Below are 15104 nucleotides of genomic sequence, written 5' to 3'. Positions count from 1 at the left end.
TTTATATATTATATGTTACGATATACTATTTTTCTAATATGTTAGTTTGAGCAAACAATAGTCTTACGTGTAACCCATTTTAAAGCGTAAGAGTTTATTTGGTAATGCATAATCATAACAACGAGAACTGTCACGTCGAATAAATGCATAATCGCAGTATATTGATTATTATTGGTTGTATTTGAATAATTATGAAATGTATATATCGGCATAATTGTCCAAGAAAATAATATTATCATATCATATTGCTCTTATAAAAATAAATTGGGTAGGATTAGTTTCCTAACAAGAAATTGATGTCAACAAATAGTTCAATGCATTATTCAGTAAAAAAAAAAATTCAATTCATTCCGACCAACTGTTATGGCAAGCATATTTTGGATTGGCTCTAGATGATCGTTTTGCTCTAGTAGATCATATAAGAAATAATCCAACATTTTCATATCTCATGTCAGATCATAATACACTAGTATAAAACGCTAAAGAGAATTGACACTCAAGAGGACGAAATACCAAATATAAATTGTTCATGCAAAAATATGCAATTATGCACCATGATTCAGACAATTAACGATAAATTAGTCGTTGTGGACTGGACTGAATGTCGAGGAAGCTTGCTAGTTGTTGTATAACATGAACATTGTAAGTTAGTATTTAAATAATTATCAAAATATCTTGATAGGGTCACGCATATACTTCAGTTGTTTTTCAATTAGCTTGAGCCGTTTATGCCGGCCATATAAACACATATTCTCCATAAATTAATAAGGATAGAGTTTCCTATTTGGTGGGGACCAACAAATAAGTTGGCCTCAGACAATTTTCCTCATAAATTACTTGGCACGACCTAATACTTATTAGGGTCCAAACGAATTAGCTATGCTGGACATTTTTCCTAATTTGCTCGACCTAGTTATTTATTTCTCTCCAATTAATGTGCTTGGAGATGTCAATAAGTTATCAAGGATAATCACGTCATTTGAGCACAGCCTAATAAAACCCCAAAGAGATACAACACCCAATTTTGTGAAACAACGACGATTAACCACTCTTGTATTCCTCTTCTTTTCATGCTTGCCCAAGCCATTCCATGTCTCCCTTGTCCATAAATGACCATCGACAATGCAATTATGGGCACATTGAGATATTCCCCATCTTTCTCCATTCTGATATTGAATTCGCTCCTCGATCCATTTAAGAAAAACAATGAAGCGGGGGATGTGCTACTTTCAAAGCCCCAACACGTCTTAATGGACATGGTGTCTTCTTGTTTTGTAGTCCCTATTGTTCAAGCAGCGAGTAAGAACATACAATAAAACTACAATTCTTAAAGTTTTTCTACTAATAATAATATATATTTTTATAGGTGGGCCTGAGCTAATCAAACTATTAGTAATGACAAATTTTGATTTGTTGTGGTGGGAAAAATAAAACTCATTTAATTGGTCCCTATGTTTGTAATGATTGGCTCGAGCGTACATGTATATACTATGTACAACCACAACTATGTAATCCATATTGCACTATTATTATTATTATTATTATTATTATTATTTTCTAGTATAGTTAAGTATGTGCATTATTTGATAGAAATTAGGCCAATGTGTGTGTTTCAGACCACTGTGAGTAAGTTAGAGGTGAGTAATGTTTCTCATAAATTACTTACGACAGTGTTATTATTTTCCCGAGCCAATAATACCGTTGGTGTTGGCCAATCAACTTTGCTCGTCATTTTTCTTCAAGTTCTTAAGTCAGTGTTGCAACTGCTCTCATCAACCCTCACCGGCCGCTCACACTGATTTTGGATAATATAACCTTAATATGTCAATTTAAACTTTGAAAATTATATATTCATAAAATCTAATTATTACAAGTTATCATTTCATGAATACAATAATTGGAAGAAGAAAATTAATTGTAATTGTAATTAATAAAGTAATTGTAAAAAATAATTATAGAAGTAATAATTGTAAATTTTAAAAGTTAAAAATAATTGACAAATTATAAAATATTTTGAAATAAAATAACTTCATAAATACAGTAAAATAATCTCAAAAATAATTGTAAATACATGATCATGAAAATAAAGTAATAGTAAAACTAGTTAGTAATTTATGTAAAATAAATATTATAAAATATTGTAAGAATATATTTAACAATAAATTTTTCTGAAAATTAAATATTTTAAATAAATTCTTGTAATATAAATATTTTTGAATAGATATTTATTATAAAATAATTCTCTTATAAAATAAAGCTGAAACTTAAAAAAAAAGAGGAAAAAACACAGCAAAACCTCTGCGAAGAAGAAGTTTTTTTTGGGCCGGGGGGTGGCCAGAGGCCGTCAGCCACCTCGTTTGGGAGATGGTGGCTGGCAACTGCTCGAATCTCCCCTACTCTTGCACCTCCCAGACGAGTTTGCCAGCGGCTTCTACTACCGCCACCGACCTCGTCTTAAGGGGTGGTGGCCGTCACCGGGAGCCACCAGCCCACCACCTCCCTCCCCTATCTTCTTCGTTCCTTTCTCATTCTATTTTTTTTTTTGTTTTTACCACATAATCTGTACAATAACTCTAATTGGACCGACACTGTTAAATCAGTTGATTATGAGTCTTTTTCCATCATGAGTCTATGCGAATGCGAGTCTTTTTCCATCATGAGTCTATGCGAATGCGAGTCTTTTTCCATCACGAGTATACTCGATTTCATGAGAACTTAAGGCTCTTGAATTCGTATAAGTTTTATGAGTGAACTCGCAAATTTGATAACCATGCATTGCTACTGCATACACATCAGACACCCTTTCTCTTTTAGAATTCTTTCGATAGGGGATCAGGCATATGGCCAGTTTGCTCACATTTTGATTAATCCGCCTTGTTAGGCGAGTTAAATACGTGCCATCCAAGCTTGATCTCGATAATTCACATGGAAGCCGCAACAGCAGCATATGCACAGAGAGGAAAAAGAAGCCGTTTGTTGCCGATTAACAAGGCACAATTACTATATTATTAGAGACTTCATAAACACACAAGCTAAGCTTTCTCAAATTTCACTATGGCCACGAGAAATGAAACCTCCACTGCCCATCAACTAATCGGAACACCCCCTTGTCTGTGAACCGCCAGTCGCAGTTAGACGTACACGCGTCCCTGCTCTTGAGATACCCGGCGAAATGGAGCACGTTGGCCGCCCCCTTCGTGCTCGCGTCACACTCGAGCAGACTGCCGTTCTCTCCCTCTTGACTGAAGCTCCACTCATAGGAGCCGCTGTCTGGGATGTCGTGGGCTCCCATGTCTGTTGACAGGTCCAAGGTGCAGTGCACGTTCAGGACCTTGCCGTTCCCCAGCTGGTTGAAGGTGTGGACGAGTATCCCCGAAACCGATGCGCATGTTGTCGCGATTAGGAAAATGGAGAAGAAGAACGAGAAGAGGAGGTTTGGCTTCAATTCCATTTTGATGGTCTCTTCGAATTTCTCCTCATTGTTGATCTATATATGCGGTGTTTCATTGGAAAGCAACTTCGTCAAGTACAGTTGGCCATATAATATGCCTATGATAGTGAGCTGAAGTGAAATCAATTTCCTATTTTAACGCTCGTGCCAAATTTACTAATATCCTTTTTCTTTATATATTCCAGTATTTGGGAATATCTTTATTAAATTTACTTCCATTTCATAGTTGTTTCTTGATTATTTTTTCAATTATAAAGGAGGACCATAGATTGTTTTTCAAATTAATTTTAACTAGACCATTGGTTTGCGCAGGTTAGAGTTATCGTGACCAATTATTTTATTCTTTTAATATTTTTTAAATATGAAAATATGAAATATAACTGTTAATATTGTGAATGGAGAAACACTTGAAAGTAATATCTCTATATGCTGAATTATATAAGAAATGCTAAAAGCGAACGAGTTTTTTTGTCTTAATTTATTATAAATTTATTAGAACTTGTAATATATTTAGAAGAGAAGACTGTGGTTTCGGTCCCTGAGAGATCACATTGCCATGGTTTTGGTCCCTCAAAGATATTTAGCATGATTTTCATCCCTCAATCTCCATTTCGTCTGATATTTTAGTCATGTCGTCATCTGCGCATGCAAAATTTGACGGAAATCCCATGTGGCGTATGAGCTAGACGTAACTATGTTAACCAAACCCCCTACCCCAACCTGCCCGCCCTTAGACCGAACTGGTTCAGCCATTCCAACTAAAATTAACACACAAACGTTGTCGTTTTGAGTTTTAGAATAAACAGAGAGCTCCAAATGGTGAAATCGTTCTATAATTTGATTTAGGTTTGTTGAAATTAGGCGGCGAAAATCTATTAATCGCACATTGAAGAGGTGAAAAATTCAATTGTGAAGGCAATATACTCGAAATACCTGTAGGTATGTGCTTCATCTTTCCATAAAAGACTCCTATAAAATAGTTGATTATGATTTGCTATGGTCTTCGAGATCATCCGACTTGCTCTTTGTCCATAATAACAAATAATCGACCCAACTTCGAAGATGCTTGAGTAAAATTGGAGTAGCAGCTCATGCTCGATTTGCGATATTTGTTCATCTCTTTCCTCTACAATTGAATTGTAATTGGAGTGGCAATTGATTAAGGCTTCTTTCCCCCACCTTGAACTTCTTCCTTCCTCTGTAATTGGAGCGGCCAACCTTGAACTTCTTCCTTCCTCTGCAATTGAACTGTAATTGGAGCGGCCAGCCTCGAACTTCTTCCTTCCTCTGCAATTGAACTGTAATTGAAGTGGTAAGGTTAGGGTTTCAAATTTGGGGGTGAGCAATTAGGGCTTCAAATTGGGGATTCGGGTAAGAGGCAATTGCAGGGGATTTCTAGCAACAAAAGAAGGCAGCAAAAGGCATATATATATATATGCCTAGACTCATGATAGTCCTATCATTTGTATTCCCGCTTGTAAGTCCCGACGGTTAGGGCAGTTTCAGGGAGAAAATTGGACAATGGCCCGGTAGTGTTATGGACACCGTCTAAGTAGATGGAGGTTATCGGCTGGAGTAGAGTTATCCTCGTGCATTATCGTTCGCCTAGGTACAACAGTTGGGGTAGGACTTAGATCTGAAGAGAGTCATACTGAGTTTATCCGTCTACTATTATTGTTAAATCCAGGAACAGCAGTTGGGCAAGGTATGTTCTAGATTTTGCAGGGAAACACAGTGTGAGGCTTCTTCCAGCGTCCAGGTATGTCTTAGATCTTGATCTTGAGAGAAGCTGGGGTAAGAGAATTAGATAGGATTATCATTTTCAAACCACTTAGCTATTGGTCTATAGATCTCTAGAGTTTGCAGGGAAACACAGTGTGAGGCTTCTTCCAGCGTCCAGGTATGTCTTAGATCTTGATCTTGAGAGAAGCTGGGGTAAGAGAATTAGATAGGATTATCATTTTCAAACCACTTAGCTATTGGTCTATAGATCTCTAGAGTTTTCGTCTAGGTATAGATTAGTGTACTGAAAAGGTAAGGAACTGATATGCTGTTTGAATATCTTGATAAATATTTGAGAGACTGAAATATATATATATATATATATATATATATTTTATATATATATTTAGGGGGGTGTGGGGTGAACGACATCGTACTTGGTCGCAATTAAAAAAATCACATTTTAACGGAGTTACATCCATGTTAGCCGCCACGTGAGATTTCCGTTACAGTTTGCACACACAGATAACGGCATGACTAAAACATTAGACATAATAGAGATTGAGGGACCAAAACCATAGCAAATATTTTTGAGGGACCAAAACCATGGTAATGTGGTCTTTCAAGGACTAAGACCACAGTCTTGTCTATTTAGAAACTAATGGTGTGATTGGTTTTAGAGTTGAGTATAGTTGAATTTTAATTTTAATTAGGTTGTAATGATTGTGTTGTTGAATTATAAGAAAAAATGTGAAAAAGTAATGAATAGTTGAGAGAATTTAGTATTAAAAATTGAATTTAGTATAATGAAGTTGTACATGGGTTTATATATGATGCCCACTTTTTTGACTTTGAAGAGTTAATTTTTATCGTGTAGTGAGTAGAGTTAAAGTTAGAGATTAAATCTTATGGTGCGTTTGATTTCAGAGTTAAAATAACTTTGATTTTGATTTTGATTTTGATTGTGGAAAAGGACAAATGAGATGTGATTATAAATTTGACTTGGGAAACGTATGTTTTTGTTGTGTAATGTGTTGAGTTAAAGTTAAAGTTAAAATATTTGACTTGGGAAATGTGTGTTTTTGTTGTGTAGTGTATTAAGTTAAAGTTAAAGTTAAAGTTAAAGTTAAAATTTTTTTATTGGGAATCCAAACGGGTTAAAATCCGATTGCAAAACCAAATGGAGTGTGAAACTTTCCATCGATTTCCTATCCTTCTCAAAATCTTCTCAATGTCTAAGAGTGCATAATACTGAATGATTAATATTGCCCCTACTTATAATTGTATGTTCTTAATGAGCAGACGGTTTAACAAACAAAAATTACTCATACTTGTATAATCGAAAGGACTAATATGGTCCTAACTTATGAAGGACGATATTCTTCCAATAATTGTGAAAATTTCTCCCTAATTTGAAGTTAAAATTATAGTGCACGATACAAAAAATGACTCGCTTTTAAGATGACAAAATGAAAAAAATAAAGTGAAACAAATTTATGAGAAGCAAACAACTTCAACTTTCGAGAAGCGTCTCAAACAAAATATTATGAAAAGCAAGCGGCTACACTTTGTGAGAAGCATTTCAAGCAAGCTATGGAGAATAATTATGCATTTTGGAACACTCAATGTGGCAATTTAATTGATAATTATGAATTAGTCTTTTCGTATCCCATGATATGGGGATATGTTGATTTCGAGGAGTAATATGGCATCCAATACTGTGCCACTCATCGCATTGTTATTAGCAATCACACAAAAGGTCACAGAGTCAGAGCATCATATATATATATACACACACACATACATATGTAAAACTTGGGCTGTTTTCGAAGTACGTTGGGAGAATACGATTCGAATTATGTATTCTCACGACTGCGATTCATTTCCGTTTATAATATTTGACTTTCGATGAATAAAAGAACGAAAACAATAAGTGCGTTCACATTGTAATTTCGTCATATTAGGAAAATAAATTCTTAACGATGAAGTAAATAATAAAATTATAAAGTAATGCAATAATAAATACGTTACTTAACTTCAAAATAAATACTAATATTATAAAATAATATATTAATATATTTGTTTGTTTAACGATGAAGTAAATAATATTAATATGCATGTTTTATTTTTCTACAAGTTTTACAACAAATTAATTTTCATGAATTTTGTTATAAAATTGATTAGTAGCATACTCGATCTAGCGGGTGATTTTCTCGCATACTACGTACCACATTCTACCCTTCCTAGGTAAATGTTCAGATCTATTATAACATAGTCTTTTAGGATTTATGGTAATATGGGTACATATGGACTTTATACTGTCGACACTTATAATTTTTTCTATATATTTTACTAGAAAAAATAATAAACTTTAATTGATTTTGTCATATTTACTTAATTGAAAGTTAAGTAATGTATAAATTTCAAATTATTTTCCATAAATTATAAAATGTGATGTTTTTTGCTGTTTAGCAAACACATGTTAGCTCTGACATTATTCGAGGAGAATGATTACCAGCTTCATTAATTGCTTCAATTTAATTTTCACCAATTATAGAACATTAATTATCCTACTAATTTAAAAATGATTAATCTCACATAATTTTTCCCATTAACTAGCCTATATTAGCTTAAATGCCACAGTAAAATATTTTCATAATAACATCATTAATGATCATGCGTAGCACGGGTCATCACCCTAGTTAACACAAAAATGATTACAGGTTCGTCTGCAGTAGACAACGAGTAGCAGATGTATCATAGATGTGTGCGTCTTTTTTCCCATTATAGTTTTTTAAGGTGAAATAACCTAAAAATCAGTTATTTTCATGAAATTTCCCCATATTAATTTTTTAATTTTTTGCCTGAAAAATCACAATGTTTAACTCTATTTTTCTGATCCACTAATTCGTTAATTGGGTCGTCATAATAGGAGATGTGGTCGTTAATTGCGCTAATATGGCAGACAGTTACCTACTTGGATGGCATGCCACAAACTTTTTAACCTAAAAATTTACATAGTTTGCTTTTTTTCCTTCATTTACTAAAATATCAATAACTTCTCACTCATCTACCAAAATATTAATAACTTTAAAAAATCACATAGTTTGCTTATATTCCCTCATCTATCAAAATATGGCTTTTTTAAAAAATCACATCTATCAAAATATGGCTTCTTTGAATGATTATAAGTTTGAATTAAGGGCTTATATATGTATGTAGATTTGAATGTTAAAAGAATTTTTAATAGAAAAGAAGTGTTAAAATAGTTACAAGTTTGTCATTTATAAATTCAAAGAATATCCATATCTATTATCACATTAAGTAATATAATAATTTAAACATATTATACAGCAAAGATAATAACGATGCCAAAATAACCATTCTAACAGAACTTATGCACATCAATATTTATAAAAGTTTAGCATGGTTATTTAGCATAGTTGAACTTGTAGGATATTGGAACTGATTACTTTAGCATGGTTCAACTTATTTTGGCATGGTTCGTATAGATGTAGATTTATAAGACCTATTGTTATTAAATTTTGATAATGCAGATATGAGAAAGATGCCGAAGATAGAAATTCATCATATCTACATATCAAAATTTAACACTTAAACTACAAACAAAAAATTCGAAAATCCTAAAATTCTAAAAAATTTTATGTGCAAGAAAAAAATAATTAATTGAAGAACTCACCTCTAAAAATTTAACGGTAAATGTACCTAAAATAAAACTACGTGTATCGAGAAAATAGCAATCGGTCCCAGATATCTATATCTATATATTTTAAAAATAAAAAATAAAAATTAGGTTTTATGAAATATTAAAAAAATCCGAGAAAATAATGACTAGTTCCATAAATCTATATTTACTTGTTTTTAAAATATAAAATTAAAAAATAAAAAAATAAAGAAAAATTAGAAAATTGATATAATAATGAACCGTTTCACAAATCTATATCTATATATTTCTAAATATTCAAAATTTTATCATTTAGAAAAAAGATCAAAAGATCGAGAAAATTCCATTCAGAAATGAAGTTTTGGGACCATCTGGCTCGATTCACCTTTATCCTGCTTTCATATATATATATATATATATATATACACACACATACATACATATAGGAACTTACACATATTACACTGCATAGACAATAACCATGATAAAATAATCATTCCAATAGAACTTGTGTTCAACAAGTTGAACCATGCTAAAATTTTATAGATGTTAGTATACACAGATTCTGTTGGAATTATTATTTTGGTATGGCTATTGTCTTTATAGTATAATATATCTAAATTCCTATATTACTTAACATATATGAATATTTTTTTATTTGCAAATGATAAACTTATAACTGATTTCTGTTAAAAATTATTTTAACATTCATATCTACATACCTATATATAATTCCCTAAATCAAACTTATAATCATTCGAAGAAGTCATATTTTGGTAGATATGAATTTTTGAAAAAGCCGTATTTTGGTAGATGACGCAATATAAGCAAACTATGTGATTTTTAAAATTATTGATATTTTGGTAGATGAGGAAAAAATAATTGATCTTTTGGTAAATTAGGGAAAAAAAAGTAAAATATGTAATTTTTTAGGTTAAAAAGTTTCAGTAGGACATCCACGTAGGCAACCGTCTGCCATATTAGCATCGTTAATGTCCACGTCAGCAGTTTTGACGGTCTAATTAACGGATTAGTATATCAAGGAAACGAGGTTAAACGTTGCGATTTTTCAAACCAAAAACTATAAAATTTATGGATCGGAAAATTTCATGAAAGTAATTGATTTTCTTGGCTATTTTTTCTTTTTATAATTATAATTTGAAGAAAAATTTTGATAGTAGGCAAGGACAAATTACAGATGATGGTGTAGTGGAATGCCCCGCATCTAAATTCTTCAGGTCCCGGGTTCAAAACTTTTCTTTCCCTTGCTTCTGCTTTTGTTTCATTGCTTTTATTTTCTTTTGCAAAAATGTCCAACATCTTCCATTTTTTTTAACCTCTCTCCTTTTAAAATCCCTACCCTTTTAATTTTCTTTAAATAGATAATGTAAGATGTTATGATCTCACAAAATCACCATCTTCTCCTTATTTTATCAAATATTTTCACTAATTAAATAATTCTAATATAGCATCATAGAATTTTCACATACACATATACAATTACGAGCACCCAAATTTTCTCTCCTTTCTATATATAGATATTTTGCTACTTGATCTTAGAAAATGCAAAGCTTCTTTGATTCTTTTGGGAGAAGAAACTTCTTTAATTAATCTTTTTCATAGTAATCCTTCTTCAATTAATATATCCTTTAATTGATGGCAACAATAAGTAGATTAAGATAGAGTTATAATCTGATTTCATTTAAAAGACTTTTAAAAAATATATATATATATAATTTATAGTATATATATATATATATATATATATATCAATATCTTTACTACTAGATCATTCACAAATGGGTCTACAGATCTCCATGAACCATATTCTAGAATTGAAATCTATTCCTTCAATAATTGCGTAAGATTTACCAACAATTTGTATATTCTCGAATTCTGTTATATCCCAAAAAAAAAGTTAAGATTTCATTCTAATTAATAGTCAAATCGCCCATTTTGACCCGAGGCAACGTGTGGGCCGTAGTACCTAGTATTTGTAATTGTAAGTCCAATTTTCCTGGAAAACGTAATTAGGGCACCAGGTTCCACGGCCGGGGTCCGTGTGATAAAGGGCCTAGGGCAGTTTGAGTTCACCAGTCGTGTGTACCTCGATCTCTATGTTCAAGGTCACGATGGAGAGATTGGTTTACTCTTTAGTGGATTGACTTAGTTTTAAACTGGATTAGTTCGGATCCACTGAACTTTCGAAAATAATAAACAGAATATCTATATATATACACATAAAATATCTATATATATATATGATAAAACCTCAGTTTTGCCGACGTGCTTATATAGCATCAAATATCAACTGTGGAGTTCCTAGGACTCATTCAAAGGTGTGTTGTGACAGTGATTTATGCAAATGTGGAGGCCCCAATTTTACTCGTAAACGAACACATGTATAGATGCTCGTTTGTATTGAATTATCGTGGTACGTGGCAAAATCCGAATACAGATTCCATCGTTTCTTCTCAAATTGGTTGCTGGTTAGCTTGCTGTTGTATGTGTATAGAGCCAGCTAGATGGTAGGCTTTGAAAGTAAAGAAAAAGACTGGTCGTTTGTTCAGCATTAGCATATCCAATGATCGGAAAGAGTTGTATATATATAATCTCTCTCAATGATAACGGCGATCAATGGATGCCAAAACTCACTGGAAAAATCATCACTTCCTTCTTTAGATGTATTCAATCAAATGAATTATGTGTATATATGGTATTTGAATAGCATCTCAATCAAATTTTAGGACCTAATTCGTGTACTGTTGATGACCAACTATATGGTTTTAGCAGGGAGTATGGAAAGTCCTTTGTAATCAACCTGACAAATTAGTCATATTGAAATAATTAAATCTTATGATTTCAATCGTATTATCAAACTAAAAGGAATGGTCTTTGAAATCGGAAGTAAAGGAATAGTATAAATTTTTTTATTAATTGTTTCTGAAACAGCATACATATTAACATTTGGCGGAAATGACTGTGATCATCTAAAATTTTCACATATCAACGAATTTTTGATTTCTTCTCCTCACTCGAGCTTGTCACGATAACTCTTTTTCCGGTGAAATAGGGGCAGAGTCGGGAAGTAAAAACTCCCAAAGTACACTAGTGTCTCGTAACAAAAGACGACTATGACCATTAGGAGGAACGTCCAGAACATGGACACCTAAAGAAAACTTAATAAACTGCCGAGCAAGTCAATCCACACAAGAATAATTTCCTTCCCGATAAATATGTCTCACTTTGATCACCTCCTAATCTCAATCAAGAATATTTCAAACTAATCGACGTAAAGTCGTGGTTCGACCAAGAGCCAGTCGATAGCATCTCCTTCACAACTTGATAAACCATCTCTAGTATTATACAGCGGAAGCCAAGAGATTCTGCCATATGAAGGCTGGAAATAGCTCCCGAAAGTTTAGCTATGACAGAAGAAGCAATGCCAATAATATGCTAATCCAAATACTACCTCTATCATCTCGAATCAATCCCCCAACCCCTGCAAGACCTGGATTATCTAAAACCTCCATTTGTATTAATTTTAATACAGCCCTCATCCGGCTTAGTTCAGAGGACATTGCACCATTTCTTCATAGACAAGTTAACAGTCCTCGTTGCGAGCTTGAACAAATTCCTGGGCAGTCCTGAGATGACCAGCATCATCAAGAGGACGAGAAATTACTTTATATACACAAATGTAGTGATAAATTCAAGTTTTGCTCGCTGACTATGCCTAGCAGCACCTTGGCCTTTGAGTTTGAGTGTACATGGAGCACTCCATAGAAACCCATTAAATATAGTGAAGTTTATCCCCTCATTCTTGCCACGGTCTTTCATCGAGAGATGATCTCCACCTCGGATAATCTTGTTACGCATGCCTACACTACTTGAGTAGCACCAGTAGATGTGTGTGAGTGTAATGTGTCATCTGCATAGACCGAATGGCTCGTCGGGTTGTACTTCTCTCCATCGCCCCAAAGAGCATAGGCCTCCTCCCCATGCACGGCATTGTCCCCTATGAGAAGCTCTTCTTCCGGCATCCTCAGTGGTATCACCAGGCCTATCACGAGGCATATTATGGACGTGACAACTATGTTCCAGCCGATGATGAATGCCCCGCCCACTATCTGCTTGAGGATCTGGACCCCACCCGAGCCCCCGTAAACAGCTCCCCTGGATTTGGTGACTGGCAGGAAGAGCGTGCTTAGCTCGGGCTCGGCGAAGATGCCCGTCAAAATCCCACCAAGGTAGCCGGCGACAGCATGGGTGTGGAACACGGCGAGGGTGTCGTCAATCTTCTGGAGGAGGGTCCACTTCTTATGCACGACCATCATGGTGAACCATGGGACGCTGCCCGACAATATTCCCATTATTATAGCAGCCCATCCTTGGACAAGACCTACGTTACAATATTTTGTGACATTGGAACTCCGAAAACAAACTCGGTCAAGGTGAAATGTTATACAGTACATGTAACGTTCAGGGACCACTAATTAATTATCGTTAGATCAATACTTTAGGGTGCGACAGACATTATCCCGGGTCGAACGTTCCTTTGAATCCAACATCATATATTGTACAACTCATTTATTCACTGGGTCGGCATCAATACAATGAATAATTAATGTCGTCAGTATCATTTAACTATGAGTGCGATTGCCCTGCCTGTGGGGGATGATATGCCCTCCGTGGTACCATCCATCAATGGCATATGACGTCCGTAAAATGTGACTGTATATGCCTCGAGAATCAATTGGAAGTGGTCATGATGTCAGGGAGTATTACTACTTGGAAGATAGATTACCCTGTCTTGGTCAACTTTACTCATAGCATTGTATGTAATACGAAAAACGCGATATAAGTCAAAAGATATATACCTAACTAATTAAAAGTTGGAATTGCATAATTTCCTAAGATCAAATTAAGAGATTTTGGGTTGGATGCTTTGCCGACAACTTTTGATTTAGACGACTTCAGAGGACTAATCAATTCCAATCGATCGTCCTGAACTGAACCCTTAACCGCGACCACTGTACAAAGTCAATATATGCAGGTTCTTTTTTCTGGAAAACACATCATGTACGTAGTTCACAGAGACTACTGGCTAGAGAGATCAGTATCACCTGCACCGGGTGTTATGCAGACGAGGCCAGTCATCATGCCCTGGATGGCTCCAATAACGGAGGGCTTGTTGAAGAAGATGACGTCAAGCCAAGTCCAGACAAGGAGGCTGGTGGCTGCGCAGATGTTGGTGTTGAGGACGGCCATGGAAGAGTCGATGTTGGCAGTGTAAGGGTCCCCTCCATTGAACCCCGCCCAGCCCATCCACAGCAGCCCCGCCCCTGCTAACATTAACAGCACATTGTTTGGTGGGAACCTCTCCCTGTCATCGCTCGACCTGGGTCCCACCTGCCACGAACAGTTTCTAAAAAGTGATTGCACCGTAAAACTTGCCGCTAATAAATTTAGCTAGGGGTAGGACTGACTGACCCAATACGCGGCGGTCAAGCCCGCAATGCCGGAGGAGAGGTGGATGACGTAGCCACCGGAGTAGTCCATGACGCCCCAGTGGAACAAGAAGCCGCCTCCCCACAGGCTGAATGCCCCGACGGTGTACGAGAAAGTCAGCCAGAGTGGCACGAACATCATCCAGGCCTTGATGTTCATCCTCCCGAGGACGGATCCCGCGAGCAGTATCACAGAGATGGCGGCGAACATGCACTGGAACCACACCATCGAGGCCATAGGATAGAACGGGGCAATAACCGGGGTCTCGACCTCCCCGCTGTCATAGTACTGCGTGGTCTCCGGGAGGACAGCCTGCTTGATGAGGAACTTCTGGCCAAGGGCTGGTCCGGCCTTGCCCCAGAAGGGGAGGAGCCGGTCCCCGAAGGACATCTTGTAGGCCCAGGTGACCCAGCAGATGACCACGGCCGCAAAGGCATAGAGGGCCATGAAAGCCGAGTTCACGGCCCACTTCTTCTTGACTATGCTGCCGTAGAGGATCACGAGGCCCGGAACGCTCTGCATGCCGACCAGCGTGGCCGATATCATCTGCCAGGCATTGTCCCCCTTGTTCAGCCAGTCTGGCACGGCCAGCGACGTGCCGCCCTGGTAGGCTATGGGCACTACATTCGGAGGAGGGGCCGCCATTGTTAATGTACTCTCTACTCTCCTTACAGAGATCGACAGAGAAATGATTTAATTTAGGGTATTGGGAGGTATATATAGAATGGACTTGGA

At 35.7% G+C, this 15104-nt stretch overlaps 2 protein-coding genes across 2 annotated transcripts; both read right to left on the bottom strand.

The window, feature by feature from the left end:
• Positions 1–3052: 3052 nt before the first annotated feature.
• On the bottom strand, positions 3053–3451 carry LOC116200390. The gene has a single exon (XM_031531236.1). The coding sequence runs from the start codon at positions 3449–3451 to the stop codon at positions 3053–3055; it is 399 nt and encodes a 132-aa protein (XP_031387096.1).
• Positions 3452–12374: 8923 nt separating this feature from the next.
• Positions 12375–15104, bottom strand: LOC116198919 (ammonium transporter 3 member 1-like). Its single transcript, XM_031529188.1, has 3 exons — positions 14352–15104; positions 13985–14270; positions 12375–13260 (listed from the first exon to the last, which is right to left on the bottom strand). The coding sequence occupies exons 1-3, from the start codon at positions 15012–15014 to the stop codon at positions 12740–12742; spliced, it is 1470 nt and encodes a 489-aa protein (XP_031385048.1). The 5' UTR covers positions 15015–15104; the 3' UTR covers positions 12375–12739.

The sequence above is a fragment of the Punica granatum genome, chromosome 3 (assembly GCF_007655135.1).
Source record: "Punica granatum isolate Tunisia-2019 chromosome 3, ASM765513v2, whole genome shotgun sequence".
NCBI classification, from domain to species: Eukaryota; Viridiplantae; Streptophyta; class Magnoliopsida; order Myrtales; family Lythraceae; genus Punica; species Punica granatum.
This window is presented reverse-complemented; position numbering and strand designations above follow the sequence as displayed.